The following is a 20,181-nucleotide window of genomic DNA, read 5'->3' on the forward strand; positions in this document are numbered from 1 at the left end:
ACAGTGGTATACATCTAAAGTTTGCATTAGCTAACATTAGCCACCATAAACTACTGCTCATACCAGACCAGGTAAGGCTATAGAAGTAAATCCCACACGTTTCCTCAAATGAGTGAGGTTGAGTTTTACTGCTGATGAATTCAACGTTCCATTTGTAAGAGAATAACGTCACATTTCTTTATTCAAAGGTTGCGTAGTCTAGCTTTAACGTGACTACTATAGCTGAAGAAGAGACCTCAATCAGGCAGTCCCAGAACAAGCCTGTAGATTACAGCTGGAGAATGTATTGCATCAATAGAAGGTCACTGCCATCTTGTGGAAGGAAGATGGTTTCACATCAGATTGGATTTGGTTTACAAGTTTTTACACAAGCAAAGCTGGACCTGAAACCTAGTTTCCAACTGTTAAACGTGAGCACCAATGAATAGAGTTTGTATTTATTTTGTTTTACAGCATTTCATTTTTGGACACTGATTTTATTGGTGTTTAGTGATTCAATTCATCATCCAGACTCCTTTTTGAAAGTGTACACAGCATGTTTATTCATTCTTTCCCGCACACAGTGCCTGACTAAACAGGATATGAGATCAGTGTCATCTCATATTTAACTAACCCATCTCTTGGATTTAAGTGTTAATGTTTTATAAGTACCTAATATTAAGGAATATGTTGATTAGGGCTGGGCGATAGGGAGAAAATCAGATATCACGATATTCTTGACCAAATACCTCAATATCGATACTGCGGCGATATTCTAGGGTTGACAATTGGTGCTATAATTGTGATAAATAATCATCAGTAATGTGGATATAATGTCTAAGAGGGGAAAAGGCAAATAATAGAACAGCTAGAACAGTCTGGTATGTTCAGAAAAGTACATCACTTACTGTAATGCAGCCTTTAAAACCAGGAAAAGACCACACTTATGTCATATCACGATATTACGATATCCAAAATCTAAGACGATATCTGTCTTATATCACGATATCGATATAATATTGATATAGTGCCCAGCCCTACTGTTGATGATATTAATGATGGAGCCAGATGAAAAAACTCAGTGGAAACTTTTGCTCAATGCCCCTCCTAATTTATACTGCTCATGAAATGCTCCCAAAAGATTTTTGCTAATGTCCTCCCATCTCAAGTCCAATAACATCTTAAAACAGTAAAAAAAAAATGTATATATATAAATATATATTGCATCATCATCATCATGTTTATTTATTCATGACAGCACAGTCTTGATTAAAACTCATCTGTTTACAAAGTGGCCCATAAACAAAACACATAAAAGCAGTCCAAGAGACTGAAAGGCTAAACAACTGCTCGGCTAACGTCCCTTTCTCCCTCATAATGTCCCTTTCTCCCTCATAATGTCCCTTTCTCCCTCATATATATATTCTCTCCTCATTAGTCTCCTTCTTGAGTCATTACATGTAAAAGTCTCAATCACAGTATTACTGGCTAGTGTCTGTTTTATTGTATTTTATTGTTATACTCAGACTCTCTCTCTTCTGATCTCCCGACTTACTTTGCCATTTTATTACAAACAATACATTATGCTGTACTTCTCACATTCTTTTCAGATAAAATTAAAATCTCTCTCTCGGCTCCCTCCCCCCCTGCTGTGTATTTGATCTTCTCGTCTTTACAGAACTCTCTGCGTGACCCATGCGCTGCATTAGCAGTAGATGTGGTAACCGTATCACTGTGGCAAAACAATATCACTTGCCACACATGGTGTGCTTTGTCAAATAGCAGCAGGGCACTGGACTCATCCAGCCCTGTCACACCTCCCCTGCTTTAGGATCCATAAGAAGAATACTTGAATGCAGTTTGTGCCTGGAGGCAGGTTATCAGGGTCTGGTTGGTCGTTTTTCTGCAGCATCATCTTGCTCTGCTAACGCCGCTAGTTGTCTGGGACATCCGGCGTCCATATTATTCCTGCCTTGGCTAGAGGTCACCAGCATTTTACTCTTATTTTAAGTACCTTTGGTGTACTCCCTGGTGGGCATCAGGGCTGCTGCGTTACCTTTTGTTGGAGGAACGGACCTGGTGTCTCATCCAACCCGTTGGCGCTGATGATGAAAGGTGGAGAGAGAGAGAGAGAAACAGATAAAGAGGAAGAGAGGCAGATTATGATGTTGTCTTTGCATGTACCAGTGCTACAATTTCTCCAGAAGAGTTCATAGCTCGGTTTCTTGACACTCACAGCGTGGTTGGCCTGGCTGTCGGGGGTTACTGGCGCTGCTACCAAAGGAAGACTGGAAGTTATGGATGGTCTCTTGAAGGATCTGCCTTTCTCGGCCCTGATGACAACCAACCAACGGTCATTATAAACCAGTTAACATTCTCAGGCAGAGATGAAACTTTTGCTATACTTTCACATATTGCGTGCCTCTGGTATTCCACTGTTAGTTGTTCCCTTTAGTAATTTCCATCCTCGTTCAAAGTAATTCTACCTATCTCTGCAGTTTATTACGATATAATGTTGGGTTGTACTGGGCAAAGCTGGAAGTGGAAAAAATATATAACCTAAGCCCAGAGATCCCTGGAAACACACCACTTGAAGTAGGGCTGCACAATATGTTGTTTCTTTATAGTCATCGCAATATCAACTGGCGTAATATACAGTACATATCTGGAAAGGCACTCAGAGGGTTGTAGTGTAGGCCTGCACGATTAATCGTTATAAAATCGCGATCTCGATTCACCCTGTTCACGATTAAATGAATGAATGAATTAAATGAAATTTTTTTTTTTTTTAAATGACTTTGATTCTCATTTAAGTTTATGATCCGACTGCATCACAAACGCTACTACTTTCTTCTGAGTTTTAAACATAGACTGTATAAAATAGGTTTTAAGGCGCTCCCAAGCGCTGCAATGCTCTCCCTTCTCTTCATTAAAGCCTCCATGTTTACAGGCTTGTGGTGATGCGCAATGTGCTCAAGCTGCCAAAGAAAATCTATGTTTGGTACTGCCAATTTGTTTTGCTTTGTCATGGTTCATGTGTGCAATAAACATTACACTTTGTGAGAAAAAAAATCGTGGCAGAGAATCGTGATATCAATTCTAAGCTAAAAAATCGTGATTCATATTTTTCCCCGAATCGTGCAGGCCTATTGTAGTGTTAGTAGAAAGAAAATATCAGCAGAAAACTGCACTTTAAAATGAAATGATGGTGCCTTTTATATTCAATTCAATGTTCAATTTGTTCAATGAAAGAATGTTAGAAATGGTTTCCTTTGGTTTGTTTTAAATTCAACAAGCAATTTGTTGTATTTTAGCAGAATACTGAAAGCAGCAGAAAGGCAGAACTGAGTACACTTTAATATCTGTTTATTTATTGCAAGTAATATCGTTATCGCGATATTCAACCACGTTATCGCATATTTTCCTCATATCGTGCAGCCCTAACTTGAAGGAACGTTTCCTTGGCGATGCATGATATATGTTCAACCAAATGCACCTTTCCAGCATTGAGCTCTGATATGGCAGCCAAGATCTGTTGTCTGGGTCCATCCGTTTTAATGCCCAGCTCCCGCAGGTCTCCATCTGTTAGAGTCAGGAATGCCTCCATGTCCACCTAGAAGCAGAGAAAAGAGAAACGCTGATTAAAACACTGAATGAAACATGTTCAATAAATTAGACAAACTATTTTCTGTTTAATATGAGCACAGAACTGTACAGTCCATGCGGTCCTTTCAGGCATGGCAGTTCAGTGATGCTGTTACGGGAAAGCAGTTTCCTTCATGTTGAGAACCCGTGATTAGAAACGTATTGACACAACGGAAAAACAGAAGGGAAATATTTTAGAATTCCCTTTTGACATAAAAGATAGAATACCTCCTGTTCCTCAAATATGGGCTGGTATTTCTCCAGGGACAGTTTCTTCAAAATACTAGACAGCTCATCTGAAAAAGACAAAAACAACATTGCCAGAGTTTCCACAAGAAGATTCAGTTTGTGTGTTGATTATTTTACATAATGAGACCGTGGTTTATTTTCAAGTTATCACGAATCCCCTATCATCGCCAAACATTGTACTAATAATAATTACGCAATTTCAGTTTGGGCCGAAATCCACATGGTATCACCTTCATCAGTTATGGTTCCACTGCTGGAGCCGCCGCTGCTCTTGGAGCGAGGATGGGAAGAGTTGGAGGACAGCGAGTCTCCCGGCGCGGTGGGAGGCTTGGGCGTCGGGGAAGGAGACGGGGTCAGAGTGGGCGACGTGCTCTTGGATGTGGAGGAATTCCCTGACTGAGGTCTCTTCTTCAACTCCAGCTTCTACAAAGGAATAAGGGCAGACAGTAGCACCAGTGTTTACAGTGTTTCCGCTAGAAAAAAAATCGGTGCCGGTCATGTGACCTGTAAGGTTTCTTTTTACTGGTCAAATGGGAAAAGTTCCGGTCAAATATTTTCCGTACGTATACTGAGAGGTTTGTGCCTCGACGCAGAGGTCCAGGGTTCGAATCCGACCCTTTCTCACCTAGCTGTCCTATCAAATGAAGGTGGAAAAGCCCAAAAAATTATCTTTAAAAAATATATATATTTTCCGTGTTTATTGCGCTTAAAAATAATGCATAGGCAGGCTATATAGTAGTATGATATCATCAAGGGATGTAGATTTATACTATTTTATTGACATGTAGGCTACTCGCTACAGGCATAGAGGCCAAAAGAATGAAATCAATGCACATAACATTGTGCCGATCTGAATTTATATATATATACGATGTGTTTGTGGCATTAACGTTAATGAGGGGGGCTTGGTCTTTGACTTTCCCGCTTGCTTGTCGCCGTTTGTAGTTTGTAAATCTACGGTAGTCTACTGCATTCAATCAGAGCAAGAACGCAACATGTCGTTTTTACTCCTTTATCGCATTCACTACGGTCTACAGTCATTTTTTTTTTTTTTTTTTAAATGAAAAAATGTGATTGTTCATTGTTTTAATAGAACGAAAGATATGAAAATCACTGTAGCCTATATTAACACAATTCAAATTGTTACTCTGACCTCTTTTTTCAGTCAATGAGCAGTAATTACCGGACAACAGAAACTCAGACCAGTTCACTGACATGACGGGAGGCACTTCTTTAACAGTGACTGTTTCTCACAGTAATGACAGAAAGGAAAACAAAACAAAAACACAGACCCTTCTCGAGTGGATGTCGGACGCCACCAGGCTGGGGTGGGAGTGGATGTCAGGAAGGCTTATCTCAGGCAGCGGCAGGCCGGGTGCTGAGGGTGGCAGTGAGGGTTGGCTCTGTGTCTGGCTGTGCTGTTTCTCTGGAGCCTGGGCCTTCACATCTATCAGGCCTGCTGCTCGCTTCCTTTGGGCTGCTATCTGGGAGAGAACACTGTCTGCACTGCCCCCTGGTGGAAGAGAGAGGCAGAGGGTAGGTCATCTGGTTGCTCATGTTAGCCCTGCTCGATTATGGAAAGAATCCTAATCACGATTATTAAGAATTTATTACAAAACGCAATGTGCAAAATAATCGTTTTTCTCGATTACTCGTTTTTGTGAGCCAAAATCATAATCACGATTAATTTGAATAATTGCACAGTCCTAGCTCATGTTCACATTGTGTCAGGGTATGTTCGTATTTGTCTGTGTGCGTGTGTGTGTGCGTGTGTGTGCGTGCGTGCGTGCGTGGGAACCTGAACGGTTGTGAGAGTCCCGGTTGATCCCTGCCACTCCGTTGGAGCCTCCTGAGGAGTGGGGGGAGTGGTAGTGACCAGAGTTGGAAGGAGAGGAGGAGGAAGGCCCCTTGGGGATGCTGGGAAACTTGATGGACCTGCTGACCACACGACTGATAGACGTCTGACGTATATAAAGGAGGGAGGAGGAGAAGAGAGCAGAAGACATATGAATGATGAGAAAAACATAAGGATGGGGATTCGACCAGCACCGCCCCCTCTCTCACTCACAAACACTCACAATATCGGAGTTCCCACTGCTGTTCAGCTTCCTCTGGGGGGGCATGGGCAGGCGGGGAGCTTCGCTCTTTCCCTCCCCAAGGAGACGCGAGCGGTCCGAGCTCCACGGTTCAAAGTTGGACGGAGGCAGGAAGGGAGGGATCACAGCTTTTAGTTTATCGTTGGGCAGCCGGGTCAATGGCGCACCACTTCGGAGCTAGAGGACATGGAAAACATATTACATATACAACACTACCACTAATAATAACGTTGTTTATACAGCTCTTATTGAAAGAGTTACAAAGTGCAAACCCCAAAGCTTTAAAACAAAATATTATTACACAAACACAAAAAAAACCCAGGGCCAAAGGGATTGCTTACTTCGCAACATGTTGTTTCAGCCAAGCATGCTAACTTTCTGACATCCTAGCAGGTAATTCATTCACAACGTGATTGAAAAAAATGTACAGTGAAACATAGTTTACATCAAATCAAACACTCCTACCATTGTGGTTATAAGAAAGTCCTCCTTTTCTGACGATGCCCTGCAAAGACCTGAAAAAGGAACGTACAGTAAGTCACATTCACACATTCCCTCCACCACATCTTCTAACATGCAACGTCCGTAATGACATCTTTCTGAATTCAAAGATCAACAACACGTACATATGCAAAGTCAGTTCCAACCAGTGTCTGAACAAAACTGACAACAATCAAAAGCAGCAGCTCGTTCTAGGGCCACAGAAGTCCTTTTTTTCACACCGTAAACACTTGTAAAGACACTTTGATGTGTAAAATCGGTGGAGTTCCCCTTTAAAATAAACATCTGATGTGTGACAGACAATAGTAATTATGCTCTAGAAATGACGATGAGTTAATGTTATCACTGTGTCTCACCGGTATCTTTGCTCTTGACCGCCCAGGCAGTGCTGGCGTCATTCGCCCCCAGGGCAGGAGATGGTGCCAGCGCCCCATTGGACACGGGAGCAGGCTTTCTATTGGCCTTCATCGTGGCATCCAATGAAGTTTCAGCATCGTCTGGAAATGGAGCCAGGCGGTTGGATGAAAGGCCGTGCCTCAGGGTGTGAGTCAACTTAAGCCGCCGGAACCGATTGGACATCCGACTCCACCAGGACTGGAAGGGTCCAACAAGTCAAACATGTGGAAGTCATTTTTCATTTACATTTTCATTTACAGTAATAATATATCAGTACCGCATGGTGTGGATTTTGTATTCATACATACAGCATGAAGTAATATACTGTTTAACAGCATATTACAGTAACAGGACTTTTCCTTTACCTTGAGGCCTCCCTTGTCGTCAGGCGGCACGGGGACGTTGTTGAGGGACTGTCGGCTTTTGGAGCGAGTCATTAAGGCTCTGCCGCGGTGTTTCGACTTGTCCTTGTCTACTTGCATACACACGGATGCTAACAGACGCACCAACTCAGTGTCTGAGAAAATCCAAAGTAGACACGGAGAATATAAATAAGAGATGCATACAGACACTAGGGCTCGGCGATAGGGAGATTTTAGATAAATAATTATCAGTAATGTGGATATAATGTCTAAGTGGGGAAAAGGCAAATAATAGAACAGCTAGAACAGTCTGGTATGTTCAGAAAAGTACATCACTTACTGTAATGTAGCCTTTAAAACCAGGAAAAGACCACACTTATGTCATATCACAATATTACGATATCCAAAATCTAAGACGATACCTAGTCTCATATCACGATATCGATATAATATCGATATATTGCCCAGCCCTAACAGACACCATGGGAACTACCAAGCATGGACTATGTAACAGGCTACTTAGTCATAACTTCATCAAAATATGATTTCGGTCTTCTTTGAAGAATGAATTATGTTAGCAGGCATCTCCAAAAACATATTACAAACACTGAAGCATACATAAAAACATTTACATATACTATCCTTTTACAAAAAAAGGCCACTTATGTAATGACTAATTATTGTGGAGAGTTGGGTTAAATGAACTACTATTTATTGTGATTCTTTTCATTATCCATTAATCTATCGTTATTTTCTAGAATAATGGATTCATCTTTTGTTGTGTAAAATGTCCGAAAATAAGATTCTACCAATTTTCCAAAGCCCAAGTTGAATTATTCAAATTGCTTGTTTTGACGAACAACCAACAAATATTCACATTTCGGGAGCTAACACTAGTGAAATTTTCGGAATTTTTAATTAAAGACAAAAAAAAAACTCATACCATTAATCAATCATCACATTTGTTGGAAATTCATTTTCTGACTGCATAATCAAATTTTAAATTAGTTGCAGCTCTACCATTTACAGTCAATGTAAGAGCTAAAGGATACAATTCCACAATAGTTCATTTAGTTTTGCAAAAGTATGCTTATGATTCCTTATTGGTTCATATTTTTTTGTTAAATCACAAGTACCTCTAAGATGACTCCATAACTTGAGAGTTAACTTTTCAATAGGGTAAAGCTACTACTATTTTCACAAATGATGGACACCTGATATTATTAATGCCTCTATTTATTACAGTTTAATAGGAAGGGACTATTACTTCATTCTGAGCACATTTCCCCAACAGGCTGTAAAACAAAGTGATGACAGTGGGGGTACCTGGGTCGTTCAGCAACATAACCAAATCAAAGGCTGTGTATCCGTTCTTAGCCCGAAGGTTGACATCGGCCCCTTGACTCAACAGGTACTTGACAATGTCTTTATTACTGGAAGGACGAGGGAGGCAGAGAAAACAAAAGAGTGGGAAAGGATTGATGATAGTGTCAGCATACATAGTGTATGTGTGCATTGCGTTCATGAAATGACTTCATATCCCCACTAAAGTTTACCATACTGAACCACAATGTCCTTACCCGTGATAGGTGGCCTGCATTAAAGCTGTCCACCCGTGGACACCATCCTGTTTGTCTATGTCGGCGTTCTTCTCCACCATCAGCTGCACCACTTCTAGCTGACCGCTCACTGCTGCCATCATGAGAGGTGACGCTCCCTCCTGATTGGATGAATTCACCTGAGTAGGATCCTCCTCCAAGATCTCCTTGACTAGTTGGGAATTTCCTGAGTCAACACACACACACACACACACACACACACACACATAAATATGCATTTATATGGACTTGATTGTGTTTTTTTCAATCAACTGTTAATCTTACAACCAAAACACAATTTACACAGCAGGGGTCGTCACACTTGCTACAACACTGAGTATTCAGTTTAAGGGCCCTGACACACCAACCCGATTATCAGCCGTTGGACAGTCACTCGAGTCTGTTCGGTGTGTTCCGTGCCGTCGTCCGTCCGAGGAGCCGTCGGCCTTCATTTTGGCCGACCCGACATGCTCGGTCGGAGACAGGGCAGTCGGGACTCACCCGGAAATGGCAAGCGGATGAGCCTCTCAAATAGGGCTGCAACTAACAATTATCTTCATAGTCGATTAATCTGTCCATTATTTTCTCGATTAATCGATTAGTTGTTTGATCTATAAAAATGTCAAAACATGGTGAAAAATGTGGATCAGTGTTTCCCAAAGCCTAAGAGGACGTCCTCAAATGTCTTGTTTTGTCCAAAACTCAAAGATATTCAGTTTACTGTCACAGAGGAGAGAAGAAACTAGAAGATATTCACATTTAACAAGAGAAAAAAACAGAGAAATCTTATTGTTTTTTAATAAAAAAATGACTCAAAGGATTAATCGATTATCAAAATAGTTAGCGATTAATTTAATAGTTGACAACTAATCGATTAATCGATTCATCGTTGCACCTCTACTCTCAAAATCTGACGAAAATCTTTTAAACTGACCTTTGTCGATCTGAAATGAAGACAGATTCAGAAACTGCATGGCCTATTTCTCGCTTAAAATGTTTTCAGAAACACGTTTCGGTGAACTATTTTAGTACAATATGAGATCGTATTCTGAACAAGCCGCCATGACAGTCTGGCTGTGAATTTCCGGAGAAAAAAGACCCACGTGACGCGTTCGTCCTATCAGCTGCCGGTTTTCATTTTCTGAGACACACAGAGAAACGCCGCCTGCTGCTATGGAGACGTATTACGTTTCGCGCACGCGCAGAGCGTACACTCAAGTCGGCGTCGCCTCAGTGTGTTTTGAGGCATTTTTTTGGACCTCGGGGACCCGACTGATCAGTCCGACTGCCTTTTCTGCCAACGGTCGGCCGTCTGGTTGGTGTGTAACAGCTCTAACTCACCCAACTTGAGAGCACTGAACACATCTGGTCTTCTTCTATCGTCATCTGTGGAGGAAGAAAGAGCATGGCTGAGAACAGAAGACAGTTCTGGTATGCTCTGAAACAACAGTCCTACTTGGCCAGACTCCAAATGGCTCAGCATCATGTGTGGCTGGGGGTTATGTAAATAAATACTTATCACTGCAGAGTTCACCTCTCACACAAATAATTGGGTGTACTTTAATTCTGCTGTATTTGGAACACTCTGAATTCTTCCTAGAAACTCAGCCAGACTGATAGAAAAATTGCATAAGTGATTTTTTTTTCTCATTCACATGTCGGCAAAACCACTAAATTGTGTTTTCACCTATATTTCAGCACAGCCGATGGCTATATGGCACGCCACTGCCTAAACATTCATTCGTGAGACAGATTTATCTTAATAGATTAATAGCGTCAAACAATGTAGCCACAAGTGAGCTCCGGTTAAGAGTCTAGGTTTGGTTTCAGAAGTGGAGGTTGCGTGCAACACTACGTATGGCCGTGCAGGAAAACTGAGTTAATTACTGCTGGTGAGAAGCGCTATTAAACATCAAAGAGGCTGAGAGCTGTTGGTTTAGCTCTCACATCAGTGTCAATTGCAATGCAAGAGAGCAACACACACAGACATTGTCATGTCTGCAAACAGGGTGGATCAACACTCCCTGTTATACAGTAAAATGATATAACCATAGAAGCAGCAAAAGATGCCAGAGCCTGAGAAAACCAGGAGAATGACTCCTGAAGCTGTACTGGACTATTTCAATATTTTAACATACATTCGACTATATCTCATCTTATTTATATATTATTTAATTATTTGATTCTGCAACAATTTGTTTCTCTTTCATCATATTATAGTACGTAGTATAATAATACAACGGTATGATGATGATTGTGTAGTAATTTGCAAACCCTTTGTTGGCTTTTTTCTTACATTCAGAATTACTACAATACACGTTAAACCTTGTACGACATGCTTTGGCAATAATGTACTACTTTATCATCATCGTGCCAATCATGAATTTGAAAGCGAGAGGGAAGCCTTACCTGTCTGGGGTCGGACAGTGGTGATGGAGTCCAGATAGGCCTTGATGTCTCTCTGTTTAAGCTGCATGGCTAGTTCAAAGGCCGTCTTGGACAGAACATTGATCCTGTCTGGGTCAGCTCCACGCTCCACCAGCTGCTGAGTCACAGCCACCTTCAAAACACACCAACTTTATTTATCAGCTGCAAAGAAGACTTCTTCTACCAGATGTAACTGTATGCATTCGCGCTACAACTGTGTTTTAAACAAACTCACATATATCAAGATGTAAATCCATTTAAAGTGGCACATGCTATGAAATGCCATACATCCGAAAGACACCCACCACGATACCCATAATGTATTACCCATCCATCTTGTTTATCTATCCAAACATCCATTGAACCCACCTTCCCACTGAGGGTGGCCACCATTAGTGGTCCCCAGCCAGTGGTCTTCTGGGAAAAGTTGACATCAGAGCCCCATTCTAGCAGCAGGCGCACTGAGGCCTCGTGGCCATGCTGAGATGCCACCATCAGGGCTATGATGTCCATGAATTCTCTGCCGCCTCCTGGACAGCCTTCACCACCTCTAAAACCAGCCGCGCTGTGGAAAAACAGGGAGCCAGAAGACTTAAGATGTTATTCAAAGGTAATCTTAATTGAGTTTTGTTTCAGTCTAGGAGTAGGACTGAAAAACAGCCCAAACCTGCAGCTGTTGTTGTTGTTGCCGTTTGAGACTGCCTCCGCAGCAACAGCCAGATGATCACAGTCATCAACGTAGGCCCCGCTCTCCAGGAGTAGCTTGACTACATGAGTGTGTCCCCCACGGGCCGCCATAGTCAGAACACTCGCACCTAGCCTGTTCCGTCCATTGATCTCTGCCCCGTTCTCCAACAGGATGTGGGCGACAGTCAGGTGGCCAAACCTAGGTGGAGAAATAGAGAAAAAGTATGAGATAGAGAGAGAGAAAGAGAGAGAGAGTGGGGATTCAGTATCTATATTCTCCCTAGTTTAGAACAGTTTATCAAACATGTTACAAATGAATTAGAGCACCCTTCTCTAAGCCAAATTAACTTAGGCTGTTGAGAAGGCATGGTCCTCCTGTCACATACCAAGCACCACCCAATTAAGTCAAGTCACACTCCATTAATTCCCATGGGATATTCATCAGTGTATACAGTACCTAACATCTAGTACACTTGCTGTGACATGTGTCATGTTGGAAGCAAAATAATGTCATGTTTGCATTACAATCAATGATAGATTTTTGTGAGAATTATGGAATATTTGACATACAACTTCCCAGTTTCTTTACTGTACGGCATGCCCTGCTTGTGCGCTTAATTGTACACTGAGCACTCTGATGAATATGTTAGTTATACCCTCAAGATTAGGACAAAGCCATTACAACCAATTTACCAATTTGACAGACACCAAGACAAAGGCATTACAACATTCAAGTTGAACTCCAGAGTAATGAGCTCTCAAAGGTTATGTGTCACGACCATAGGTCACGACACTGACAGTTACAATATTTGGATTACATCAACATTAATATACCCTTTGTTAAAACCATGAAGCTGAGAAATATTATTTTATGATTTAATATGAACAGAATGTTAATGTTGCTTAACCAAACTCACGCTACAATCTGGCAATTGCTAGGGAAAAAATGTTCATGTAACAGGCAAGACATTTGTGTTTCTATTCGACAAACTAAAGAGTGGGTCGCGACAATTTCTACACTGAATGAAATGACGAATGGTTGTATTCGTTTAATGGAGTTTGATGTGTCCGCCTCTTCATACATTAGAACAGTGCATTGAGCTCCAGCCCGCAGCCTCACCTAGCAGCCTGCATCAGCGGGGTCCAGCCGTAGTTGTTTCGGCTATCCACCGAGGCCCCCTTTCGTAACAAAAACCGGACCAGGTTCTCATGACCGCTGGCCGACGCAAACTGTAGGGCGGTGTTCCCCTCCTCGTCCGTACAGTCCACCGGTACCAGAGACAACATGTCCGCGGTATTGCACTCCGACCCCGCTTCTGACCGCAGCCTGCTCTGCCGCCCGGACTCTTTCGAGGCTCCGGGCTCCAGGATCCCCCGGGCGGTTTCATAGTCCCCCTCGTCGCAGGCACGGAAAAGCAGCAGCGAATTAGCGGGGACACCAAAATTCATCTCCTCATTTAAAGTGTTACTCCGTCTCCATTTAATCAATCCAGTTAGTGTAGTTTCATCGAAAATAACGGACTCCCGACTTTTCCTCTGTCACTTGGCGGCGGCCTGTGATTGGAAATCATGACGCACAGGAAAATAAGTTTCGCCTTCAAGTCATCTTCTTCTCAAACACTACACCCTGGGAATCACCTTTTACAATCATAAACTTTCTTAATATCTTAACGCGTTTTCGACAAACCAACTTTTTGGCAGCCACTGCCCCGGTTCCGTTACTTGTTTGGGAACTTGAAGAGCATCAATACGTCTACAACCATAGACTGTATTTGACTTCCGCTTTCATCTTTCAAAAGAAAAGCTTATTAAATGCAATGGAATAATTGCGGGTTTTTTGCTCAAGGAGTTTCTCAGTTATCAGGACACATCGGATGAGTGGAGAGCCATATGGGGAGAGCTTACTAACTGCTGTAACATTCACAGCCTATACCTTTGAAAAGCTCCATGTGACAAATGCCAAGCGATATTAAACACTTCAAATAAACTGGCTTGCTACATTCTATGCTTGCATGACTATTGTGTCATTACATGACTTCCCAAAATCACACATCTTGCAATTTTGAAATGCAATATATAACACAATCTTTATTCTTAAAGGTGTGTTCCTACAAATGTCAGTAATGTAGCCTAATATTCATAATGTATTTGTCTAATGTTTATTGATAAGAGTTCATAATGTAGCCTACTCATTTCATGAATAGACAGTTTGTGAATGTGTTGTCCCCCTTTATTTACATGTGAGATGGATAGAATGCTACAAAGAGTGATTTTGTTAATTAAACATTTTTTAACGGAAGTAGTTCATGGTTTATGTCTGCCTCAGGATAGGTCTGGCATGACCACTGATGTGACAAAAATGTGATCTCTCCACTCAAGTTGTCAAAGACAGGAAATCACACAGTCCACACTCACTTTCAGCTGGAAGAGGGACTCAAGGAGGAGAAGGGAGGCTTCTTTACAAGTCTCTCTGAAAGAAGACGTAGACTTTATTCCAAATGATGTGACAGAGGACACGTACAGGAAAGAGGAAACTCTGGCTCATAACACTGCCGCCCAGAATATGGACTATGAAGAGAAGACTGATGCATCCAGCCAGGTTCACCTTCCGCTGGAAGAGGGACATCTGGAGAAGAGGGAGGCTTCTCCACGAGTCTCTCTGGATGAAGAAGTAGACACTTTGCCAAATGATGTGACTGAGGATACATGAGGATACATACAGGAAAGAGGAAACTCTTGTTCAGGACTCTGCCATCCAGAATATGGACCATGACGTGCAGATTGATGCATCCAGCCAGGTTTACTTTCAGCTGGAAGAGGGAGTCGTGGAGAAGAGGGAGGCTTTTTTAGAGGTTGCTTTCTTGGAGGAGCTGGAAAGGGGACTCATGGAGGCGAGGAAGGCTTTTCCAAAAGTGTCTCTGGATGAAGAGGTAGACTTTATTCCAAATGATGTGACAGAGGACACATATACAGGAAAGAGGGAACCCTGGTTCAGGACTCTGCCATCCAGGATATGCACAATGAAGTGCAGTCCAGCCAGGCTCACTTTCAGCTGGAAGAGGGAGTCGTGGAGGAGAGGGAAGCTTCTCTAGAGGTCTCTTCCACAGAGGAGCTGGAAAAGGGACTCGTGGAAAAGTGGGAGGCTTCGCCACGAGTCTCTGTTGAGGAGATGGTGACCATGGTAACCCTAGCTGATGGGGACACATCATCAGTCAAACTGGAGACCAATGTGGCTGTGCACTTGGATGATGAGCTAGAATTACTGCAGCAGGAGGAAGTGGAGGTATATGAGACACAGGACTCCCTGACTGTGATGAAAAGAAGAAGAAAAAGAAGAAGGGAGTGCATGCATTCTTCTGTGGTTTCTGGAAGAAAATAACATGTTGCGTTTGTGTTTTCACTGAGCAATAACACAGCAATCCTTCTGCAATAATATTGTTAAGTGTATTCAATAAATACTATTCATTTTAAGTCATTAATCATTCTCGCTGTAGTTATTGTTTATGTACTGTTTTACGTATGTGTCAATTTCAGTCAAATTCAAGAAATTCTTTTAACATGCCTCATGAATTCACACGAAGTTAAATGTTAAACAAATGGACTCCCTTGTTATAAAAATCCATAATTTTCAACATGAATTCCAAAAACCTCAATATACATACAACATATATAATGTTTTGATTCAGCTTGCATCTTTCAAAATGATATCCTACTACTTGTCAGTCAGCATTTAATTTAAGTGCTGATACATTACAGTGTATGCAGTAGATGTATTCATGTTTTTTATGTTTATATTTTTAATACATTTTAGCTCTGTATTTTAGTCAGCTAAACACTTCTCTGGTTTGAATGGCCTAACATTGCCACAGGTTTTGCATCCATAAGACTTGTTTTTTGTTTTTGTGTGATCTTTTTACCCACTCCTGTTTCAAACTGTTTACACAAGTGACATTGGACAGATCAATAGTGCTATCTATTCTAGTTTTACTTTTTTTTTGGTCAGATCTCGTATGGTATTGTGTGTAGCCTACGTCTTTTCTTTCTTGTTTTACCTGAGTCTATGGTCTAGTCTCAGAACCTGCAACACTGCATTAAAATCGAATAACCAACAGCGTAGCCACTAGATGTCGCTGTTGATTATGAATGCGTCTAAAACCCTAAAGAAGAAGTGTAAGTAACCCGGATGAGCAGTACATATTGAGGAAACGGGCCTCTGCTCGCTCTTTTCCTGAAGAGCTAACCACGTTTGTGGCTCTTGTTCCTGGCTCACCGCTGTTCGCTTGAATTTCTCCCGAATAAGTCGGTCAGGAATAATCAAAATGGTATGTGCTGTTTTAGTATAGCTAACGTTTTTTTTTTACGACGCTCATTTTGTAGCTAGTAATTTCGTAATTCCGTATCTTAACTTGAACACCGGAATTCTCGGGGTTGTTGGCTAATGTTAGCACCGAAGGCTAATGTCGCTTGAGTAGATGTCCCGCCACAAATCCTTCACAAACTAGCTAGCTAGACTTTTTAATAATAACCTGCGTATTGACAAAGTTGTAAACATGTGGCGACATGAAGCATCATGTTTCCCGAATCTTCAAGACACTCTTTGTAATTCGGCATAACGTACTTAAAAGTGCACAAGCAGCATTTGCTATAGCTAAGTTAAAGCAGTGAAATAACTAGCTAGCTAGTCTCTTGCTCCATGATTGTGTCTCGCAAAAAGTCATAACGATAACGCGAAGGCAGATACGAACTTTTTATGATTTGGAGATTAAAGGCCCTGCAACTTCATCAGAATTTGGTTACGAATGAGCTCGGACAGTAACTAGCTACGTTACGTAATTTTCCATGTTTTTGAAACGAGCATCGGAACAATGGACAGTTGTCACATTGGCTGACGTTAGCTGGCTTATTGCGCCGTTTATATGGCTAACTTTACTTTTACAAGTTTCGTGGATAAAAATGGGTGGTCATTTGTCTATAGTTTAACTTAAACAGTGTTCACTAACACCAAAGCACTTTCTTTCACTGGTGAAGCGGTTTATTTTAACATTAGGTGTGCTAGTTAGCTGGTGCTGCGTTTAGATGCTCCATTTACTTCTCCAACGTGTTTGAAGACCGAAACCATTTGAAGAATTAAACTACTATCCTGAATTTTCAAATGTAACTAGCAACACTAATTGACCATTCAGAGTTAACCTCGCTAAATGAAATATGAGCTATATTAATATCCTAAAAAAAATCTCTTAACTGACTGTTTTAGCTCTCTTTAATACTAAGTCATAACGTTACACTGTTGCAGCTGGTAATAACAGTCAAGTCAGTGCTGTAACTGTAATACATGAGAAAATACTCAAGCTATTAACTCTGCTGGGCCCACTAGTAATGTTAGCTCTGTCCTTGCTAACCTGTGCTGACCCATGTTGTTTAAAATCCAGTGATGTGAATGTCAGGTTAAGTGTTTTCATAACTGTTCCCACACATGCAGGCTTTCAAGGACACTGGCAAGGCACCTGTAGAGACTGAGGTCGCCATTCACCGCATCCGCATCACCCTCACCAGCCGCAATGTCAAGTCTCTGGAGAAAGGTAACAAAGATCAAAATAGTTCATGTTGAGAATAGTACATGGATGTGAGCTATGAGGATAAATTTCCATCTGATAAACTGTGAAGACTGGATATACGCTATTCTGAGCCATGGCTTTAAAAGTATCATAGCGTGATTGCCGGTTGCTTGTTTTTTGAAGTTTTTTTGTTTTTTTTTTAATATAATCCTCAGTCTGCGCAGACTTGATCCGTGGGGCTAAGGAGAAGAACCTGAAGGTGAAGGGACCCGTCCGCATGCCAACCAAGGTACTGAAGGACATGGGCTAGACACACACTTTCACATTTACTGCATTGGTGTAAGACATGGATTCGCTGTTGCAATGTACATTAGTGAGTCCCGTCATCTGCCATCTGCCATGTTGGTGTCTGAGGACAGGGACTGACAAGCGCTCATCATGCATGTTGAGTTAAATGGTAAAGTGGCATTGAAGTTGACAATGTCCCCCTATTCAAACAACCAAAATGTATGATTGTGTTACGCTCGATATGAGATATTTATGGGCGAACCTTGCCCAGACATTCACAAAATGTCTGTTTTTAACACTGAATACACTTGAAGTTATCCACCTAATGTGTCTGCCATGTTTATCACAACAGCTTTAGCTAATTTTGTGTAACAGCCCCTCCTTTCTGCACTCCTAATCTTCTTTGCTATTTACAAATTGCAACAAATGAGAGACCTAGCTAGCTTACAGACTTTAAGCTGTTACACCACAAATAAACAGGGTGCTGGATGCAAAAGATGTAGTAAAAGAAGCATCGGCGCACATCTCCTTTGCAACCCCCCACAGTTTATTCTCACAGCTTTGTCAGACCATCATCTGAGGATATAGGGGAAAATTTGGACAATTTTTTCAATTTTCCCTCAATAATAGTGATTGGGCTAATGAAATTCCAGCAACCCAGAACATGGCGTTCAGTCATTTTCAAATCATTCTAAAGCTACAGTCAAATAACATTTTCGGTCAATTTAAATTGCCCTGCAATGGTCCCAAAAAACGGTCTATCACCTTTTCTGATGGGAGTAAAAAATGTGTAAAATGTTTGTATTCTGGTAGTGTGATCCTGCACTAATTACGTTGAAGAAACATGCTAGAACGTTTTCTGAAATTGCAGCCATGCTTTTATTGGCCTCTGTCAAAATTGCAATATACCTGAAATGTAATGTGACCCTACAGGACTTGATGCACATGAATGCAGTGTGAATATGGGACTACCACCAATTTAAAAATATTAGTGGTATTCCTGATTCTTTTTGGTCAAGCTAAAGCGGTTTTTCTGTTCTGCCCCATCCAGACTCTGCGTATCACCACCAGGAAAACACCTTGTGGTGAAGGATCCAAAACCTGGGATCGCTTCCAGATGAGGATCCACAAGCGCCTGATTGATCTGCACAGCCCATCTGAAATCGTCAAGCAGATCACCTCCATCAGCATTGAACCCGGTGTAGAGGTTGAGGTTACCATCGCAGATGCATAAATGATGCAGATGATTCAATAAAGAAATGAATAAGGAAACTGATGTGGTATTGGGTGGGCTCTTAATGCACTGAGATAACAGGATCTGCACATACACACACAACCACACACCTAAAACAACTCTTTGCTAATCTGTTCTATAGAAACAATTACTGATCAAGATTAAGGATGCTATCTGAGGTAGTTGAGTGCAAACCCTATAGTACATCACACTGAATACTGGATGACGAGCAACTATTTTTCAAATTGGAGAGCTAAAAATCAATTTGCTTTCCGTTGCTTTTAATTTGAATCTACAGTGCTGTTTCTAGGCAATCACAACACAGTAAGTGTGTGTGGATATCTGATAATTCAATACTTGTATATGCAGTCTATTTTAATAGACATTTTACTTAGTAGACTGTCCACTTTGATGGTAATGGAGAAAACTATCATTCCATAAATGTGCTCAAACTTGCGTTAGAAATAATGTAAAGGCAGGAATACTGGCCAAGAAGACATTGAGAAAACTACTTTCAAAAAGATTTTACAAAACCTGTTAATCTCTGTCTAAAATTAGTTAACTATAAACATTCTTACTTCTTAACTTTGCTTCAACCCAAGAAGAAAGGACACATTAAATTTGGTATGCTTTTTAATGCCTCTTACCTAGAATTATTATTAATTACTTATAGAAACTGCAAAAAAAGTCACAATTAAAGGACAATATTGAATGCCAAAACATAATTTAATAGGAAGCACAGTAAACTGACTCAGTAATGTCAGTTACACAGCCATACCTAGCTTAGTTGGCTGACTTTAGCTAAATCAGCCACCATAAGCTACACTGGTTGGTCATATATGAGACCATATCAGGCTTTAGTAGCAAAACACCTGAGTATATGGAATTACACAAGGGTATGTTTTTATTGCTTATGAATTCAACTAAGAAGAATTTTTTTTATTTCTGCTTAGAAATGTATAGTCTACCTTTGTGGTTAAGTGGCTGGTGGAAGTCTTGGTATTATTTGGGTGTCAACCCTTGTGTTGTCTTCCCGTCGACCATGAAACTTTTTGTGTTTCTAGGTCAAAATTTAAAATGAAAACCTTTTTTTTTAACGTTTTGGTCGTCTTTTTCGACACGTATCGCCTTTCTACGCTTTTTGACGTTTTTGTCATTCTTTTT

The 20,181-nt window shown here is 41.1% G+C and overlaps 2 protein-coding genes and 1 non-coding gene across 3 annotated transcripts; 2 read left to right on the forward strand and 1 right to left on the reverse strand.

Annotated features, from left to right (window-relative positions):
* Nucleotides 1-1,359: 1,359 nt before the first annotated feature.
* On the reverse strand, nt 1,360-13,701 carry LOC116055742 (ankyrin repeat and SAM domain-containing protein 6). The gene is made up of 18 exons (XM_031307754.2): nt 13,061-13,701; nt 11,921-12,139; nt 11,623-11,818; nt 11,236-11,386; nt 10,168-10,212; nt 8,809-9,013; nt 8,555-8,661; nt 7,232-7,383; nt 6,827-7,064; nt 6,435-6,484; nt 5,952-6,146; nt 5,672-5,834; nt 5,166-5,386; nt 4,104-4,296; nt 3,853-3,920; nt 3,476-3,592; nt 2,216-2,312; nt 1,360-2,081 (listed from the first exon to the last, which is right to left on the reverse strand). The coding sequence occupies exons 1-18, from the start codon at nt 13,387-13,389 to the stop codon at nt 2,032-2,034; spliced, it is 2,796 nt and encodes a 931-aa protein (XP_031163614.1). The 5' UTR covers nt 13,390-13,701; the 3' UTR covers nt 1,360-2,031.
* Nucleotides 13,702-16,073: 2,372 nt separating this feature from the next.
* Nucleotides 16,074-19,059, forward strand: rps20 (ribosomal protein S20). The gene is made up of 4 exons (XM_031307727.2): nt 16,074-16,262; nt 17,420-17,519; nt 17,711-17,784; nt 18,835-19,059. The coding sequence occupies exons 1-4, from the start codon at nt 16,260-16,262 to the stop codon at nt 19,015-19,017; spliced, it is 360 nt and encodes a 119-aa protein (XP_031163587.1). The 5' UTR covers nt 16,074-16,259; the 3' UTR covers nt 19,018-19,059.
* LOC116055762 lies at nt 17,565-17,632 on the forward strand. The gene has a single exon (XR_004106398.1). It is a non-coding gene; the product is annotated as a small nucleolar RNA U54 (small nucleolar RNA).
* Nucleotides 19,060-20,181: the final 1,122 nt, after the last annotated feature.

This window comes from Sander lucioperca, chromosome 1 (genome assembly GCF_008315115.2).
Source record: "Sander lucioperca isolate FBNREF2018 chromosome 1, SLUC_FBN_1.2, whole genome shotgun sequence".
NCBI lineage: Eukaryota > Metazoa > Chordata > Actinopteri > Perciformes > Percidae > Sander > Sander lucioperca.